Source organism: Mytilus californianus, unplaced genomic scaffold (genome assembly GCF_021869535.1).
Source record: "Mytilus californianus isolate M0D057914Y unplaced genomic scaffold, xbMytCali1.0.p SCAF_1, whole genome shotgun sequence".
NCBI lineage: Eukaryota > Metazoa > Mollusca > Bivalvia > Mytilida > Mytilidae > Mytilus > Mytilus californianus.
In genome coordinates this window covers 137460621-137478526 of record NW_026262581.1, presented here as the reverse complement: position 1 = coordinate 137478526, position 17906 = coordinate 137460621, and the positions used below count along the sequence as shown (strand labels likewise).

Below are 17906 nucleotides of genomic sequence, written 5' to 3'. Positions count from 1 at the left end.
CCATACTTCATGAACGTTTCAGCTTGTTTATGGTGAGTAAACCTGCGTCTTACAAACAACTGTTTACTTTCAGTTTGAGTTTATCGTGACTTACGATCTAAAAACTAGAGAAGTTCCGAAATCCTGTTTTGTAAACAAAGATTCATACGCACCGCGAGGGTATAACCGTATTACTAATTTCCGATTTTTAAAATCTTCGTAAATCTGGATAAAGACCAGTTTCTATCCAATGGATATCAAAATGATTCCGATTTTCACTTTTTTTAATGATTGTAAAGTTGAAATGGCATGAAAGGCTGACATTATTTAGAACTATTTTGTCTAGCGATTGCTGATCATTGGAGGGTAAAAAGTCCAACACCATAACAAAACGGATCTATTTATCATGTATACATACAGATTGTTTATGATTGTAAGACATGTGCATAAAAGTGAAAGCTCGAATAAATATGAAAAATATAACAAAGGGATAGCTCCAAATACCATTTAATAACTAAAAACATATGGACAGGTCAAGATATCTTTTTGGTAAATAAAATAAAGTATGTAAACTGGTTCCCGTCCGACTACAACACTTTGTTCGAGTGACAGTCTACTAAGTATATCTGCTGATCATTTTTGAGATTTAAAGTGCCTATTTATCTATTATAATTTTATCATATAAAGCAAAACGCAAAAAAAAAATGGTACAAATCATCATTAAAGGGCAATAACTTCAATAAGGAGTTGTTGGACGATTTCCTCCATATTATCTTAATTGTAGATCTTGTCTTGTTGATCATTTTTCTGTTTTCAAGTTTCTATCTATCTATTATCATTTTTAAGATATAAGGCAAAAACGCAAAAAAATGGTAAAAATCGTCATCAAAGGGCAATAACTCTGATAAGGTGTCACCTGACGATTTCTATTATGAGACTTATTTGAAGAAGTGGTCTTGCTGATTACTTTTGCAATTTGAAGTTTTTCTCTATTATTGTTTTCAAGATAATAGGCAAAAATGAAACTAGAGGCTCTCAAGAGCCTGTGTCGCTCACCTGTATTTACTGATGCTTTGGAAATCATGTAAAATAAGGTTAAAATCATAATTAATAGTATTAGATATAAGTTATTATAATGATATCTAAGATAATAACAAAAAACTGCAAAATTTTTGTAAAATTACTAACTCAGGGGCAGCAACCCAACAACGGGTTGTCAGATTCGTCTGAAAATTTCAGGGCAGATAAATCTAAATCTGATGAACATTTTTGCCACCTGACTGTCAGATTTGCTCTAAATGCTTTAGTTTCAGAGATATAAACCAAAAACTGCATTTTACCCCTATGTTCTAATTTTAACCAAGTCGGCCATGATGGTTGGAAGGCGGGGTCATCGGACAAATTTCTTAAACTAGATACCCTAATAATGATTATGGCCAAGTATGGTTAAATTTGTCTCAGTAGTTTCAGAGAAGATTTTTGTAAAAGATTACAAAAATTTACAAAAAATTGTTAAAAATTGACTATTAAGGGCAATAACTCCTAAAGGGGTCGATTCACAATTTTGGTCATGACATCTTATTTGTAGATCTTACTTTGCTGAACATTATTGCTGTTTACAGTTTATCTCTATCTATAATAATATTCAAGATAATAACCAAAAACTGCAAAATTTCCTTAAAATTACCAATTCAGGGGCAGCAACCCAACAACAGGTTGTCAGATTTATCTGAAAATTTCAGGGCAGATAGATCTTGACCTGATAATCAGTTTTATCCATGTCAGATTTACTCTAAATGCTTTGGTTTCAGAGATATAAGCCAAAATCTACATTTTACCCCTATGTACTATTTTTAGCCATGGTGGCCATCTTGGTTGGTTGGCGAGGTCATCGGACACATTTTTTAAACTAGATACCCTAATGATGATTGTAGCCAAGTTTGGTTGAATTTGGCCCAGTGGTTTCAGAGGAGAAGATTTTTGTAAAAAGCTAACGACAACGGACGACGCCGACGACGCCGACGGACGCCAAGTGATGAGAAAAGATCACTTGGCCCTTCGGGCCAGGTGAGCTTCAAAAATGGTACAATTTGTCATTTAAGGGCTATAACTCCTATAAGAAACTGTCTGACAGTTTTAATGTATATGGACAATTGGTAGAGCTCAACATTCTGAACATATTTGTTCCTGTTAGATTTTCTCTATTTATAATGGTTTTCAAAATAATAGACAAAACTTGCATTTTACCCCTATGTTCTATTTTTAGCCATGTTGGCCATCTTGGTTGGCAGGCGGGGTCATCCGACACATTTTTAAAACTAGATACCCCTATGATGATTGTGGCCTAGTTTGGTTAAATTTGGCCCAGTAGTTTCAGAGGAGAAGATTTTTGTATAAGTGAAACGACAAAGACGACAATGACGGACGCCAAGTGATGAGAAAAGCTCACTTGCCCCTTTGAGCCAGGTGAGCTAAAAATATTACTGCTTGAAACTTCTTAAGAAATATATAGACCAAATTTTGTTTGTTTATTTACAGATAAGGAAATTGTGCACTATTTTATCATAAGTTATCTCTTTGAAGAAAAAACTACCTTAAGAGTGTACGCATGAACATGAATTCTAACTACCTGGTTACAGCGTAACTGGTCTATGGACCACTGCACTAAATATTCTGAATTTTTCTGCAGCTTTTTGTCTTGCTTTTCAGTCTGCTGAGCAAGAGCTGAAAACATGTGGGTAACAGGTGGGATAACTGGATCCTTGTCTGATGTTTTCCTTACTGCATACAACAAATCAAAGACTGGTTTTGATAAAGCTATCACATATTTCTTACTCAGGGATAAAATATCCTCTCTGACATATGGTCTTTGTATTACCTTAAAAAAATCAGAAAAATAATAGTGTAAAAATACAGGCAGAAAATTACTAAATGAAATATATATAGGTTACTGTGCTTGTTTAGAGAAAATCTGAGGCTTAGAAAGAATTTTCGTAATTTGTGGAAAAATTTCAGAATCCTATGAATTTTTTTAAACTGGTATTTTTTTACCATACAATAGCCAATTTTTTATGAAGTTCTGTTAAAAATTTTGACAACGACAAGAAATCTCTTTTGTACTTTAACTAATGGTGAGTTTTTTAATTAAGTCTTATTTTTATTTCTTTATAATTATGTCATTAAAAGAAATGGAAATATTGGGACACTGAATATTTTTAGTTTTGCTAAAAAGTTATCTCCCCTGAACTGTACAGAATCCCCTTTCATGGTGACAGAAATACACAATAACCAATTTACATAAACATATAGACGTTACACTAAGCCATAATGGAATGTCCACATTGAAATATCAGTATCAGTAAAGGCTCAGGGAACTGTAATATAGGTTCCATATACAATCACTTGGAAAATTATACAAATTTTACAAGACTGTTATTTGAATGTGCATGTCAAATTTGGAAGTGAGTAAAATAAGCAATAAGAATTACAGATGTATAATAATTACATATCAACCCACTTGCCAGCTACAGAATAATTTAAAGTGACTTGGCTATATGAAGAAATAGACAGAAGGTCTTTGTTCATTGAAACGTCTTCTGAAAAAATATACATTTCTTCCAAATCATTACAACTTGAATATTTAACTTAAAGTGTATCTTAACGTCAAGTCTTCTCACATTCCACTATACTGACAGACAATACTTACCATATTAAACTGCTGAACCAATAAACTGACCAACTGTAATCTTGCTTCTTGTGACCTTTCCACTGATGGACTTTTCATCAGTTCTTTTTCTAAGTTTGCAATATCACTTCTCATCTACAACATTGTTCAGTTATTAATATTTAATAATGTAACACTATATTTTGGACTGGTAGCATCTATTTCAAAATAAACTGATAAATTTTTTTTTTAAATCACATAATTTTCAGATTGATTGATCAATGGGTGCTTTGTGTACAGTGGCAAATATGGTTTTTATGGAGGTTCATGTTGCTCTGTCTTTAGTTTTCTATGTTGTGTTAAGGAAACTCTACTAGCACAAAAATTGGAGACGTTGGTTCAGCAGCTCTTTATTTATATATGTTGTGTTTTGTATAATTTTGAGTCTTTGATCGTTTTTGCTTTTAGCCATTGCGTTGTCAGTTCGTTTTCGACTTATGAGTTTGATTATCCCTTTGGTATCTTTCACCTCTCTTTTACATGTATACTCTTGATGATAATGCTAATGTGATATACAATGAGCCAGACATTACATGTATACTCTTGATGATAATGCTAATGTGATATACAATGAGCCAGACATTACATGCATACTCTTGATGATAATGCTAATGTGATATACAATGAGCCAGACATTACATGCATACTCTTGATGATAATGCTCATGTGATATACAATGAGCCAGACATTACATGCATACTCTTGATGATAATGCTAATGTGATATACAATGAGCCAGACATTACATGCATACTCTTGATGATAATGCTAATGTGATATACAATGAGCCAGACATTACATGCATACTCTTGATGATAAGGCTCATGTGATAAACAATGAGCCAGACATTACAAGCATACTCTTGATGATAATGCTAATGTGATATACAATGAGCCAGACATTACATGTATACTCTTGATGATAATGCTAATGTGATATACAATAAGCCAGACATTACATGCATACTCTTGATGATAATGCTAATGTGATATACAATGAGCCAGACATTACATGCATACTCTTGATGATAATGCTAATGTGATATACAATGAGCCAGACATTACATGCATACTCTTGATGATAAGGCTCATGTGATATACAATGAGCCAGACATTACATGTATACTCTTGATGATAATGCTAATGTGATATACAATGAGCCAGACATTACATGCATACTCTTGATGATAATGTTCATGTGATATACAATGAGCCACACATCACATGCATACTCTTGATGATAAGGCTCATGCGATATACAATGAGCCAGACATTACATGTATACTCTTGATGATAATGCTAATGTGATATACAATGAGCCAGACATCACATGCATACTCTTGATGATAATGTTCATGTGATATACAATGAGCCACACATCACATGCATACTCTTGATGATAATGCTAATATGATATACAATGAGCCAGACATCACATGTATACTCTTGATGATAATGTTCATGTGATATACAATGAGCCAGACATTACATGCATACTCTTGATGATAATGCTAATGTGATATACAATGAGCCAGACATTACATGCATACTCTTGATGATAAGGCTCATGTGATATACAATGAGCCAGACATTACATGTATACTCTTGATGATAATGTTCATGTGATATACAATGAGCCACACATCACATGCATACTCTTGATGATAATGCTAATGTGATATACAATGAGCCAGACATTACATGTATACTCTTGATGATAATGCTAATGTGATATACAATGAGCCAGACATTACATGCATACTCTTGATGATAATGTTCATGTGATATACAATGAGCCAGACATCATATGCATACTCTTGATGATAATGCTAATGTGATATACAATGAGCCAGACATTACATGCATACTCTTGATGATAAGGCTCATGTGCAAGGGTCCGGAAACGGTCATATATGCCAGACATGACCGATTTGGAAACTGAAAAGACCGAAATGATTTATTGGGATTTAGGTCTTTTTTTTTTTTTTTACAGAAATAATTTCGGTCATTTCATTGAGATCAGATCAGGGTTTTATCGGTCGCCATTTTGAACTTATTTTTGTTTTCAGGTCATCAAGAAAAATAGATTTGTTTGAGACAAAATAAAAATTTTATTGATTTGTGTTAGTGATTTAATAATATTTATCATTAGTCTGTTGTTTATTCTATAATGTAAGTGAAAACAATGTACAGGACTCTGTCGAGTCACGCCGTGGGGTAAGCCGTCTGGGTTCAAGCCACTAGGTTTGTTTACATAGTAATTATCACCACTTGAGGATAGTAATCAATGTCCAGGAAGTTTGAATTCGGCTTGGGTGTCGTTATTGTCTTGATTAAAGCCATAAAGGCCATGTACAGAAATCTCACCTGTAAACACCTGTTAAGCAATAAAAACAATATGGCGATTTGCTGTGCATCAAATTTAACGTTTTAACCATTCTGACCTAGATTTTCCCAAAAAGATATTATTTTATTCATTAAAGAAGTCAAATAACACTGTTGACTCGAGAATCTGTCCATTTTTATCCAAATAAAACATATAATCCATTTATAATCGATCAGCTGATTTGGTCAACGTTTGTTAAATATAGATTTATGTTTACTGAGTTTGCGCATGGAAAATGGGGATCAACATGGGTTAATTGATGATCTTATTTGAAAGATCGATTTTACTGTTAACTTTTCGGTAGGAAATGGCAGATAAAGATATTAATAGATTTACAAAAGTGGTAAAGCGTATAATTTATAGGAATGCAGAATTAAAAAAAAATGTTTAAAAAAGGAATTAAAACTAAATAACGTAATTTAGATTTGAAGCCATACAGCCTATTTAAGAAATATACTCAGCGAATGAACAATCTCGATTTCTTTTAGTTTTTTTTGCACTTCCGATTTTTTGAAACCATCTTACTCACCGAATGTAATGGGCGTTATCCTTTCTTTTGTTTTCCTGGCTAAACTTCCGATTTTTACCCAAGTGAAGCCATACATTCTCTCTGGACTGTATTACAATGCAATTGTTTTTCATTGAACTGTTGTAATTGTGTACAAACTTCTGTTCAGATAAATTATTTATTTATTTAAAATCATGAATTTTATTATTAAATTCAATTGTTATCACTATACCAGACTTGAGTTATTTATTCAAAGAAAAGTTGAATCATAGTTTCCCCTTTTTGATCCTCTTATCGTAAACCAGGTGAATACACATTATCTTGTTGTGTATTAGGTAATCACTTACACTCATCCAAACAGCAGCAATTTGAACAATACAAACGATATCTTGTACATGCAATAAGAAACTCAACACAGTTTATTAATTGGTTTACATAACTTTATTTCAAAATGATGAAACATGCCGTAATTATTCCTCTTTTAATTTATGCAAATTTAAAGAGTTATGCATACGACCTCAGTGATGCAATACACAACAACAAAACGTCTCCTCGTGTAGTTTCTAACTCAGAGACATCACTGTTGCTGTTAGATCAGGGTACAGTTACACTTGTTTGACCCAATACTTCACAAAAAGGACTTTACTTGTCCATGTGCAAGACTTGTCACCCTCAGAAAAATGCATTATTGTGCATCACGATATTATTACATCACAAAAAAAAAAAATGACCGAAATGACTTGGGAAAATTTCCGGATCCTTGCTCATGTGATATACAATGAGCCAGACATTACATGCATACTCTTGATGATAAGGCTCATGTGATATACAATGAGCCAGACATTACATGCATACTCTTGATGATAATGCTCATGTGATATACAATGAGCCAGACATTACATGCATACTCTTGATGATAAGGCTCATGTGATATTCAATGAGCCAGACATTACATGCATACTCTTGATGATAAGGCTCATGTGATATACAATGAGCCAGACATTACATGCATACTCTTGATGATAATGTTCATGTGATATACAATGAGCCAGACATTACATGCATACTCTTGATGATAATGCTCATGTGATATACAATGAGCCAGACATTACATGCATACTCTTGATGATAAGGCTCATGTGATATACAATGAGCCACACATCACATGCATACTCTTGATGATAAGGCTCATGTGATATACAATGAGCCAGACATTACATGCATACTCTTGATGATAAGGCTCATGTGATATACAATGAGCCAGACATTACATGCATACTCTTGATGATAAGGCTCATGTGATATACAATGAGCCAGACATCACATGCATACTCTTGATGATAATGCTCATGTGATATACAATGAGCCACACATCACATGCATACTCTTGATGATAATGTTCATGTGATATACAATGAGCCACACATCACATGCATACTCTTGATGATAATGCTAATATGATATACAATGAGCCAGACATCACATGTATACTCTTGATGATAATGTTCATGTGATATACAATGAGCCAGACATTACATGCATACTCTTGATGATAATGCTCATGTGATATACAATGAGCCAGACATTACATGCATACTCTTGATGATAAGGCTCATGTGATATACAATGAGCCAGACATTACATGCATACTCTTGATGATAGTGCTGATGTGATATACAATGAGCCAGACATTACATGCATACTCTTGATGATAAGGCTCATGTGATATACAATGAGCCAGACATTACATGCATACTCTTGATGATAAGGCTCATGTGATATACAATGAGCCAGACATTACATGCATACTCTTGATGATAAGGCTTATGTGATATACAATGAGCCAGACATTACATGCATACTCTTGATGATAATGTTAATGTGATATACAATGAGCCAGACATTACATGCATACTCTTGATGATAATGCTAATGTGATATACAATGAGCCAGACATTACATACATACTCTTGATGATAATGCTTATGTGATATACAATGAGCCAGACATTACATACATACTCTTGATGATAATGCTTATGTGATATACAATGAGCCAGACATTACATACATACTCTTGATGATAATGCTAATGTGATATACAATGAGCCAGACATTACATGTATACTCTTGATGATAATGCTAATGTGATATACAATGAGCCAGACATTACATGCATACTCTTGATGATAATGCTCATGTGATATACAATGAGCCAGACATTACATGCATACTCTTGATGATAATGCTAATGTGATATACAATGAGCCAGACATTACATGCATACTCTTGATGATAATGCTAATGTGATATACAATGAGCCAGACATATAGTTTACAAGGGAAAAAAAGGTCAAATAGTTATTACCCCTCATGGCTTAATGAAGGAGCAGCAAATAGCAGTTTAGTGCCTTTGGCTTGACTCAGCCACAGATTGAACCTATGCCATCCAGAACTGAAGGCCAGCATGCTACCATGAGACAACCAAGATTTGTGATTACAATATTCAAAACTCAGATGCTTGTATTTAGTATTTGTACATATTAAGAAGGCCCTATGTTAACCTCTAGATGACTTTTTTGTAAATGGGTGGCTTTCACAATCACCCAACATCACATTTTATTAACAAATACATGGCTTAAATAAAATATTTTTTAAAGGAATATACTGAAAGTTCAAAAACAATCTACCCTCTTCTAAAGTTCTGTTGATATTGCTATCCAAATGGGCTAATTGTCATCAAATGGCTCAAAAATTATTGGCTGATAAAAGAGACTCCCCTTATTCAAATCAAGGAATCATGCCTCTATTTTCCTATTCTTTTCAAATTTCTTGTTTCTCCCATTTCTATTTTTTCGATCTAATTCTTATCCCTAAACTATTTCCCCAATCTATAGATATAGATTTTTCACAAAAGCCATAACAAACCTGTATAACAAAGTCCTCCATTCTCTCCAATAAAATCCCTTCTTTACAAACTGACTTGAAAAATGTTGTTATGAAGAATTCAATATTCTCTGCTAGAGTCTGACAGTTCTGTAAATATATCAAACGTTATCAATTAAGTCCTTCACAATATCATTTAAAATATTATCATTAACTTTTTTCACTTAGTTTTTTTGTAATCTACATATATAACAAAAAAGATAATATTTCTATAAAATATAAATATGAAATATAAGAAAGTAATAAATGATCATGATGATAAACTTGGTTTCTTATCAATCCTAATTACAAACAGCACATGTACTACTTGTAATGTTCAAAATACCTGATGAACATATAAACCAAATACATTACTGAGTAAGATGTTTAATTCTACTATCTTTAATATACCTGATGAACATATAAACCAAATATAGCACTGAGTAAGATGTTTAATTCCACTATCTTTAATATACCTGATGAACATATAAACCAAATATAGCACTGAGTAAGATGTCTAATTCCACTATCTTTAATATACCTGATGAACATATAAACCAAATATAGCACTGAGTAAGATGTTTAATTCCACTATCTTTAATATACCTGATGAACATATAAACCAAATATAGCACTGAGTAAGATGTCTAATTCCACTATCTTTAATATACCTGATGAACATATAAACCAAATATAGCACTGAGTAAGATGTTTAGTTCCACTATCTTTAATATACTGGATGAAGATTCCACAAGGCACGTAAGCAGTGGCAAGCACTTATTTTTCAGTTCATTGTTTCCATGGTAACAAACAACCATCAATCCGACGAACAATCTGGCTTGATCCAGTGGTTCTAGGAAAGGAAGGGGTAAAGAAGATAATATCTGAAAGATAAGTCAATAAATAAATGTAAAGAGGTATCAACTTGAAAATACCAAAACAAACTTTATTTTACTATATCTATGAATTTATGATTCATCTGTGAAAATTAAACTGCAGATATTATTCACACATTTCTGTTAGAACAAGTTTTACTTTTACTTTTTTAAAGTAAATTCCCATTTACTGGACATGCAGATTTTTCAAGTCTTTTATTACCATATGTGAAAAATTTAAGATATGCCTATGTTTCTCCACAATTAGATAACAAATATAATTTTTAAAACTGGCAAGTCCTAAAATTTTTGAACAGATTGTTACAAAATTACAGGTTATCATTGATAACTTTGTACAGTCTGTCAGTATTAGATTCCACTCGTCATATTCATTTATTTTATATCAGACATGTTAATCAAATGCAGCTTGGATATTAAATCAGTTTCCTGTTCTGTTCAGCAATGATGTAACTTCACATTAGAAGTATTTTGTAATCTATGACAGAAATATTAGATAGATGACAATAATAGATGCTGATAGGTGTTACAGTTTTATAAAAATAATAACAATATAAATATCTCCTTTTACATACATGAAGATGTCCTGAAAATGGCTCTATAAAATCCATGTTAAGGGCAGTACCAGTCAGCGCTTTCTTGACTGCAACATTCAAATCTATCTTCTCTATAAAACTGGAAGGAAAAATACATACATAACAGGAATCCCCAAAAAATATAACTCAGTACAACATACTACAGCTTTGATAATTAAGTTGACAGTAAAGAGTGTGTTTGCCTGTAGTATTAAAATGTTTACTGCATAATCAACTGAACATTTACTACATCAACTACCAACACAGGAGTCTTCAGAAAAAACAGTCTAACAACAATGAACTAAACAATGTCCAATAGCTATGGCCTGACTTGGTAAGGGTATAAATTGTGGTAGGGTTAGACTAGTTTTACGAGCACACAAACCTTTGCCTAACTAGATCACATGTAAACAAACTCAAACATTCATTGGCTATAATATTTTTAATTTAAAAAAAAAATAAAAATCCATTTGGATTATTTCTGATACAGTGCATGATTCTTGTGGGACACAATAAAAGGTAGACCTTTTTTTTTATTTCAACAAAAGATATGTAAAACATGTACACTTATTTACATTAATCGTTGTATTACTTATGGCATTAAAATGATCTTAATGGTTTTGTGAAAGCAACTGGCATTAATTGGTTTATTTGAATACTTCTTAAACAGGACATATTTCTTTTAATATTTTCAAAAGAAATCTTAAGAAAACAGGGTATTTGAATCCAGTGTCATGAAATCAGCAATAAAACTTAGCAACAGAATCATAATAAAATGCTCTGCATGGTGCAGCTTGATACAACCGCAGAGGTTGAACCCTGAACAGTTGGGGCAAGTATGGACACAACATTCAAGCTTGATACAGCTCTGAATTTGGATTGTGATTAAATATTTGACACACCATAGGTTTCTGACACATGATGAATGTGGTCTTAGAACTTAAAAATTTGAAATTGGACATTTACCAATTATTATCCTTAATTCCTAACAGTTAGGACAATAACCTTCAAAATTGATACCAACCTTCCTTTTGTGGTATATGATACCTTGTGGTGCAATTTCATAGAGATCCATATACTTATACTCAAGTTATTGTCTGGAAACCAACTGTCTTCGGACGATGACGATGACGCTTACGAGGATAACGCTGACGAAGACGATGCTGACGACAACTATGACAACATCGTCATACCATTATATGGTCGCAAAAATTTTGTGGTCATATAAAAAGGATCTATTTCAATAGGGTTCAATTGTCAATAAAGAAAATAAACAGAACCTCCTCTTAACCATACCTTTTGTCTTTTTGAAGCCATGCATTGTCTCCAAGTACTGGAAAGAGGTCTTTTAATGATTCAGCTGAGGAAGTCTTCTTTTTACTACAAAATATATAATATTACTTCATTATTTCAAGTTTTGTTACTACTGCAGGTAAACAAATTTTACAGCTTTCAAGCCATGTTGAATAACCAAATTTTGAAGTCTGAAGTCACAGGAATTTTGACAATTTATATGATATTGTTTCTTCCATTATTTCCATTTCTTTGTCTTGATACAGTTCTCAATTCTACTTGAAACTCATAAATAAACTATGGTGCAATTAAATGAAATTAGAAAATAAGTAAAGAACAAAAGTTTAAAATTTTCTTCAGTTTAAAGTATGTGCAAAAAGAAGATATGGAATGGAAGTCAATGACACAGAAACTCAACAATAAAGTTAACAAAAAGACATCTAGAATGATATTCTTTTGTTAAACTAATGTTCTTGTTTTATTTGTGGAAAAAAACTTTCCAAGTAGTGTAATTTTCTTTTCATATACTTAAGAGCATTTTATCACTCTCAGGTACATTGTAATTTCAGTGAAATATTAGGCTTATATTTGAATCTAAAATGACATACCGTACAATTAAAGACAACAGTAGCTTTTCACTAGCAAGATTAATGTTTTTCATCAAAGTGTCTTTTGATATCAAATAACTAATAAACTTATTTTTATAAATGTAATACAGGGTAACTTAAAAATATAGCTTCTAAAACACTACAATAAACCCTGCAAAATATGAACCAAATCAGCTAATAAACAAGCACTTACAATTTAAGCTTGATACAATGGTCCATCTTTCTCCAGACATCAGAAATCAACGCTGTTATAAGACCTCTGTGTTCCTTAATAGCATTGCACGCAAGAAAATGTTTTGTTATACTGCTTAATGTTAGGTGTCTGAAAAATTCAATACTATATATATATGGTCAATTATAAAACAGAAATAAATCTATGTGAATTATCAAAGAGGAAAATAAAGAAAAAGCTTCATGAAATAATTAAGTGCCTTTTCATTTACTTCAGGTGATCCATGGGATAAAACATAGTTAATCAGATAACCATCAATTACCTCTTCCTTTCCCTTCAATAATATTACAGAAATTACTTTTTTATAGCAATAACATCCTTAACAGGCTAAATCCTTTTGGCCAGTGTTCTTGCCAGTGATCAACTCATTTTTTTTTAATTTTCAAAAAGCTATTTAAGGTAGATAGGGTGTCTTTTTTTCTGAGCATCCTTTCTGGGCATTATATTTTACCAATTATCTTCAATAAACAACAGAAACATCTAAAACTTGAAATTTTAAGATTAAATTATCAAAAATTAAGTGTCGTTAAGTGTATTTAAAATCAAGGGCAGATAATTATATTGAATTTGATAGGACAATTTGTGTTTTTTTATTTATCAAGAAAATAAGGCCTGTGACCCATTTTTTATCTGATATTTTGAATATTTCGGAATTTTTGTGAAAAGCAATTATCTCATTGAATTTTACTGATTCTATCCTTTAATGTTTCCTCAACAATAATAATATTATAGAGAGAGATGGCCATGGACGGACAGACAGACAGACAAGGTGATTGCAATATAAGCCCCACTCTAGGAGTGACAGTATAATAATACTATGGAACAACATGCTGTCACAAGACAAATACTTACTCATCAGAGTCAATCTCCTTACACACAGTGTCAGTGATAAAACTAGCACAGGTCTCCAGCTGTATGTTAGACAGGTCAGTAGCATAGAGGGCAAAATTATCTGTAAATACCTTCCACTTTGCAACTGTGTAATTTCTATCGTTAATATCTGCTACCTAGAAGTAATAATGTATTTCATTTCAGAACTGATAACTATATTTCATATTTATTCACTGGCATACTAATTTTATGTTTTAAAAATCATGGTAGTGCTCCCCTCCAGTAAGGAGGTTTGTGGGTTGTATTTCCAGCCAAGTCAAAAGACTTCAAAATTGGTATTTGCTACTTTGCCTCTAAGCACACAGCATTTAGGAGCAAGAGCAAAAATGGTACAACTCTGAATCAGAATAAACATATCCGGGATAGGTCACATCTCTTTCTATGAACTGTTACCTTGTTAAATAGGATATTAAAAATCTGGCTCAGTGTGTATGTCTAGTCAAAGCCAGGTTCATTTTCATATCACATTTAAATGCTCTTGTCAAGAATATACATGTGATTTGCCACTGGACGTTAAACAGCCATCCATAATCATCATAATTATCAACAATATAAAGTTTTTAATATTTTAATTAGTTATACCTGTTGATTCCATGAACACTGATTATTGTCAGGTACTGTTATATTCCATGTTTCTACAACATTACTCCTTCTTGTATGGGTTATACACAGGGCCTTTAGAATCTGTACTTGGAATAAGTCCTAAATATACATTAGCCAAGGTTGTATAATTTCAAACAGGTATAATTCCTAAATATACATTAGCCAAGGTTGTATAATATCAAACATTCTAATATAGCATGATGGTACATAAAAACTTCAGGGCCTTTAGAGTCTGTACTTGGAATAAATCCTAAACATTAGCCAAGGTTGTATAATATATAAATATACATTAGATAGGTTGTATAATATCAAGTATTCTAAAAACTAATATAGCATGATGGTACATAAAAACTTCAGGGCCTTTAGAGTCTGTACTTGGAATAAATCCTAAACATTAGCCAAGGTTGTATAATATATAAATATACATTAGATAGGTTGTATAGTATATAAATATACATTAGATAGGTTGTATAATATATAAATATACATTAGATAGGTTGTATAATATCAAGTATTCTAAAAACTAATATAGCATGATGGTACATAAAAACTTGAGGAGCTTTCATTGCATAGTTTTACATTGCATTGAATTGATGTTTAAAAAGACTTGCGGCCTAAAATTTGAAAAATACTGTACTGTTTACTATTGCTCACTAATTACACAGTTTATTGTGAATCAATCAAACCTTGCAATTCGTGCATTACATTAGAAAAATGGACAGAACATTTCATATAAGAACACAACATTTTCAAGATAGATTTTTTTCAACAAACAGGAAGTAGAACATCAAAGGAACTGCAACATATGTAAAACAGTATGGCATAACCAGGAAAAATGTGACAAATACTGACAGACCCAAAGTATTTAATGATTAGTATTTAATGACAATATCAATGCTGAATAAACAGCTGCGCCACGAACGCATGATACGCCCGTCGTCTTGTGTGTGAGGTTTTATGCAATAATCATAAATCGTTACTGAGATACGGCGCGACATGTGAAAACCCTCCTTTTTTTATAAAAAAATCAATAACTCTAAAATAAAATTTTGAATCATCATTAAAAAGTATACAGATCTTAAGATTAATATAATTAAGAAGTGTGTAAAGTTTTAAGCAATAATCATAAATCGTTTTTGAGATACGGCGCGACATGTGAAACACCCCTTTTTTTTTACAAAAAACTCAATAACTCTAAAATAAAATTTTGAATCATCATCAAAAAGTATTCAGATCTTTAGATTAATATAACTAAGAAGTGTGTAAAGTTTTAAGCAATAATCATAAATCGTTTTTGAGATACGGCGCGATATGTGAAAAAAACACCCCCCTGTTTTAGTTACAAAGTCCCGTAACTCAAAAAGTTTTAATCTTATTTTCACCAAAAAGTATACAGATCGTTTGACCATCATAAGAAACAACTATGTAAAGTTTCATGAATTTGGATAAGTCGTTCTCAAGTTACGGTGCGACATGTGGATGCTGGACAGACGGACAGACAGACAGACAGACAGACAGACAGACAGACAGACAGACAGACGGACGGACGCCAGACATTATACCATAATACGTCCCGTCAAAATTTTGACGGGCGTATAAAAATGTACATGTTTATAATATAAAATAGTATTAAAGTCTTTTGAAGAAAAAGCCTCACCCATAAATACTGAAGTTTGTAAGATGACGACACCATCTTCCATAATTTGTCTGCCATGTCAGGTGTAAGGAAGTAGTAAACAGCTGATACTGTACTACATGGAAAATCTAGTGATTCCTCAATACTGATATGTGTGTGTAGAGTATACTGACACATCAACAGGTGTGTATCTCCCCAGGTGTTCATTAACAGCATCACAGGATAAAGATAACCTTTGACCTACAATACATCAACAGTCACCATCAGTAAAAAAATATTTTTTTGTAAAGCAACTGTACAATAAAATTAATCATTTACAAGAAATGTTGGAAAATATACATTCTAGGTACTGAGAGTCTATATATAGAAAGGTCAATTTGAAAGAATTATTGATAATCGAGGAAAATTGGTTGTATTAGCTCATCACCATAGAGTATGCAAGTTTTGCTCACTCAACAAGTTTGAAGATGAAGCTCATTTTTTATTTACATGCCTTCTATATAATAATATTAGAAAACCATATCTTATTAACATTTTTCATAAGTTTCATAACTTGAGAAAATTGCATAAAAATGAATATTTGATATGGACCAGGAGTTATCCTCCTTTGTATACCATATATAATGACTTGCCCCCTTTTAGTATTGAACAATTATTGTTTGTCCTATGTATTAATAATCGTATTATATTGTATATTAATATATATATGGTATATCATGCAGATTTCTTCCATGTTAATAAATATTCCAGATAAAAATAGATACTAGACTTGCAGGGAAATAAACAAAGTGTTAGTGAATACATTGTCTACTATAAAGTATAGCAATATAATACATTGTCTACTATAAAGTATAGCAATATAATACATTGTCTACTATTAAGTATAGAAATATAATACATTGTCTACTATAAAGTATAGCAATATAATACATTGTCTACTATAAAGTATAGCAATATAATACATTGTCTACTATAAAGTATAGTTATATAATACATTGTCTTCTATAAAGTATAGTAATATTATACATTGTCTACTATAAAGTATAGTAATATAATACATTGTCTACTATAAAGTATAGTAATATAATACATTGTCTACTATTAAGTATAGTAATATAATACATTGTCTACTATTAAGTATAGCAATATAATACATTGTCTACTATAAAGTATAGTATATATATATATATACTTTGTCTACTATTAAGTATAGAACTCTAATATATTGTCTACTATAAAGTATAGTAATATAATACATTGTCTACTATAAAGTATAGCAATATAATACATTGCCTACTATTAAGTATAGCAATATAATACATAATAAAATTGAGAATGGAAATGGGGAATGTGTCAAAGAGACAACAACCCGACCAAAAAAAAGAAAACAGCCCAAGGCCACCAATGGGTCTTCAACACAGCGAGAAAATCCCGCACCCGGAGTCGGGCTTCAGCTGGCCCCTTAACAAAATTGTGTACTAGTTCAGCGAAAATGGACGTCACACTAAACTCTGAAACATATAAATGAACCAAAATAAAAAGAACATACAAGGCTTCCAAAGGCCAGAGGCTAACTGACTTGGGACAGGCGCAAAAATGAGGCGGGGTTAAACATGTTTTGTGAGATCTCAACCCTCCCCCTATACCTCTAGCCAAT

General features: G+C 32.0%; 1 protein-coding gene across 5 annotated transcripts in view; it reads right to left on the bottom strand.

Moving 5' to 3' along the window:
• Nucleotides 1-17906, bottom strand: part of LOC127736365 (unhealthy ribosome biogenesis protein 2 homolog) — a 66074-nt gene that overhangs the window by 25617 nt on the left and 22551 nt on the right. The window contains exons 14-24 of one of the 5 annotated variants that reach the window (XM_052246882.1): nucleotides 16271-16489; nucleotides 14593-14712; nucleotides 13972-14126; nucleotides 13081-13209; nucleotides 12283-12366; nucleotides 10987-11086; nucleotides 10255-10402; nucleotides 10125-10189; nucleotides 9522-9629; nucleotides 3686-3799; nucleotides 2609-2857 (exon numbers count right to left, since the gene is read on the bottom strand). In XM_052246882.1, coding sequence (XP_052102842.1) covers nucleotides 2609-2857; nucleotides 3686-3799; nucleotides 9522-9629; nucleotides 10125-10189; nucleotides 10255-10402; nucleotides 10987-11086; nucleotides 12283-12366; nucleotides 13081-13209; nucleotides 13972-14126; nucleotides 14593-14712; nucleotides 16271-16489 — 1491 coding nt within the window. Of the gene's footprint in view, nucleotides 1-2608; nucleotides 2858-3685; nucleotides 3800-9521; nucleotides 9630-9929; nucleotides 10403-10986; nucleotides 11087-12282; nucleotides 12367-13080; nucleotides 13210-13971; nucleotides 14127-14592; nucleotides 14713-16270; nucleotides 16490-17906 lie in introns of all 5 variants that reach the window. The other 4 variants (XM_052246905.1, XM_052246889.1, XM_052246896.1 and 1 more) reach the window with 4 other exon arrangements.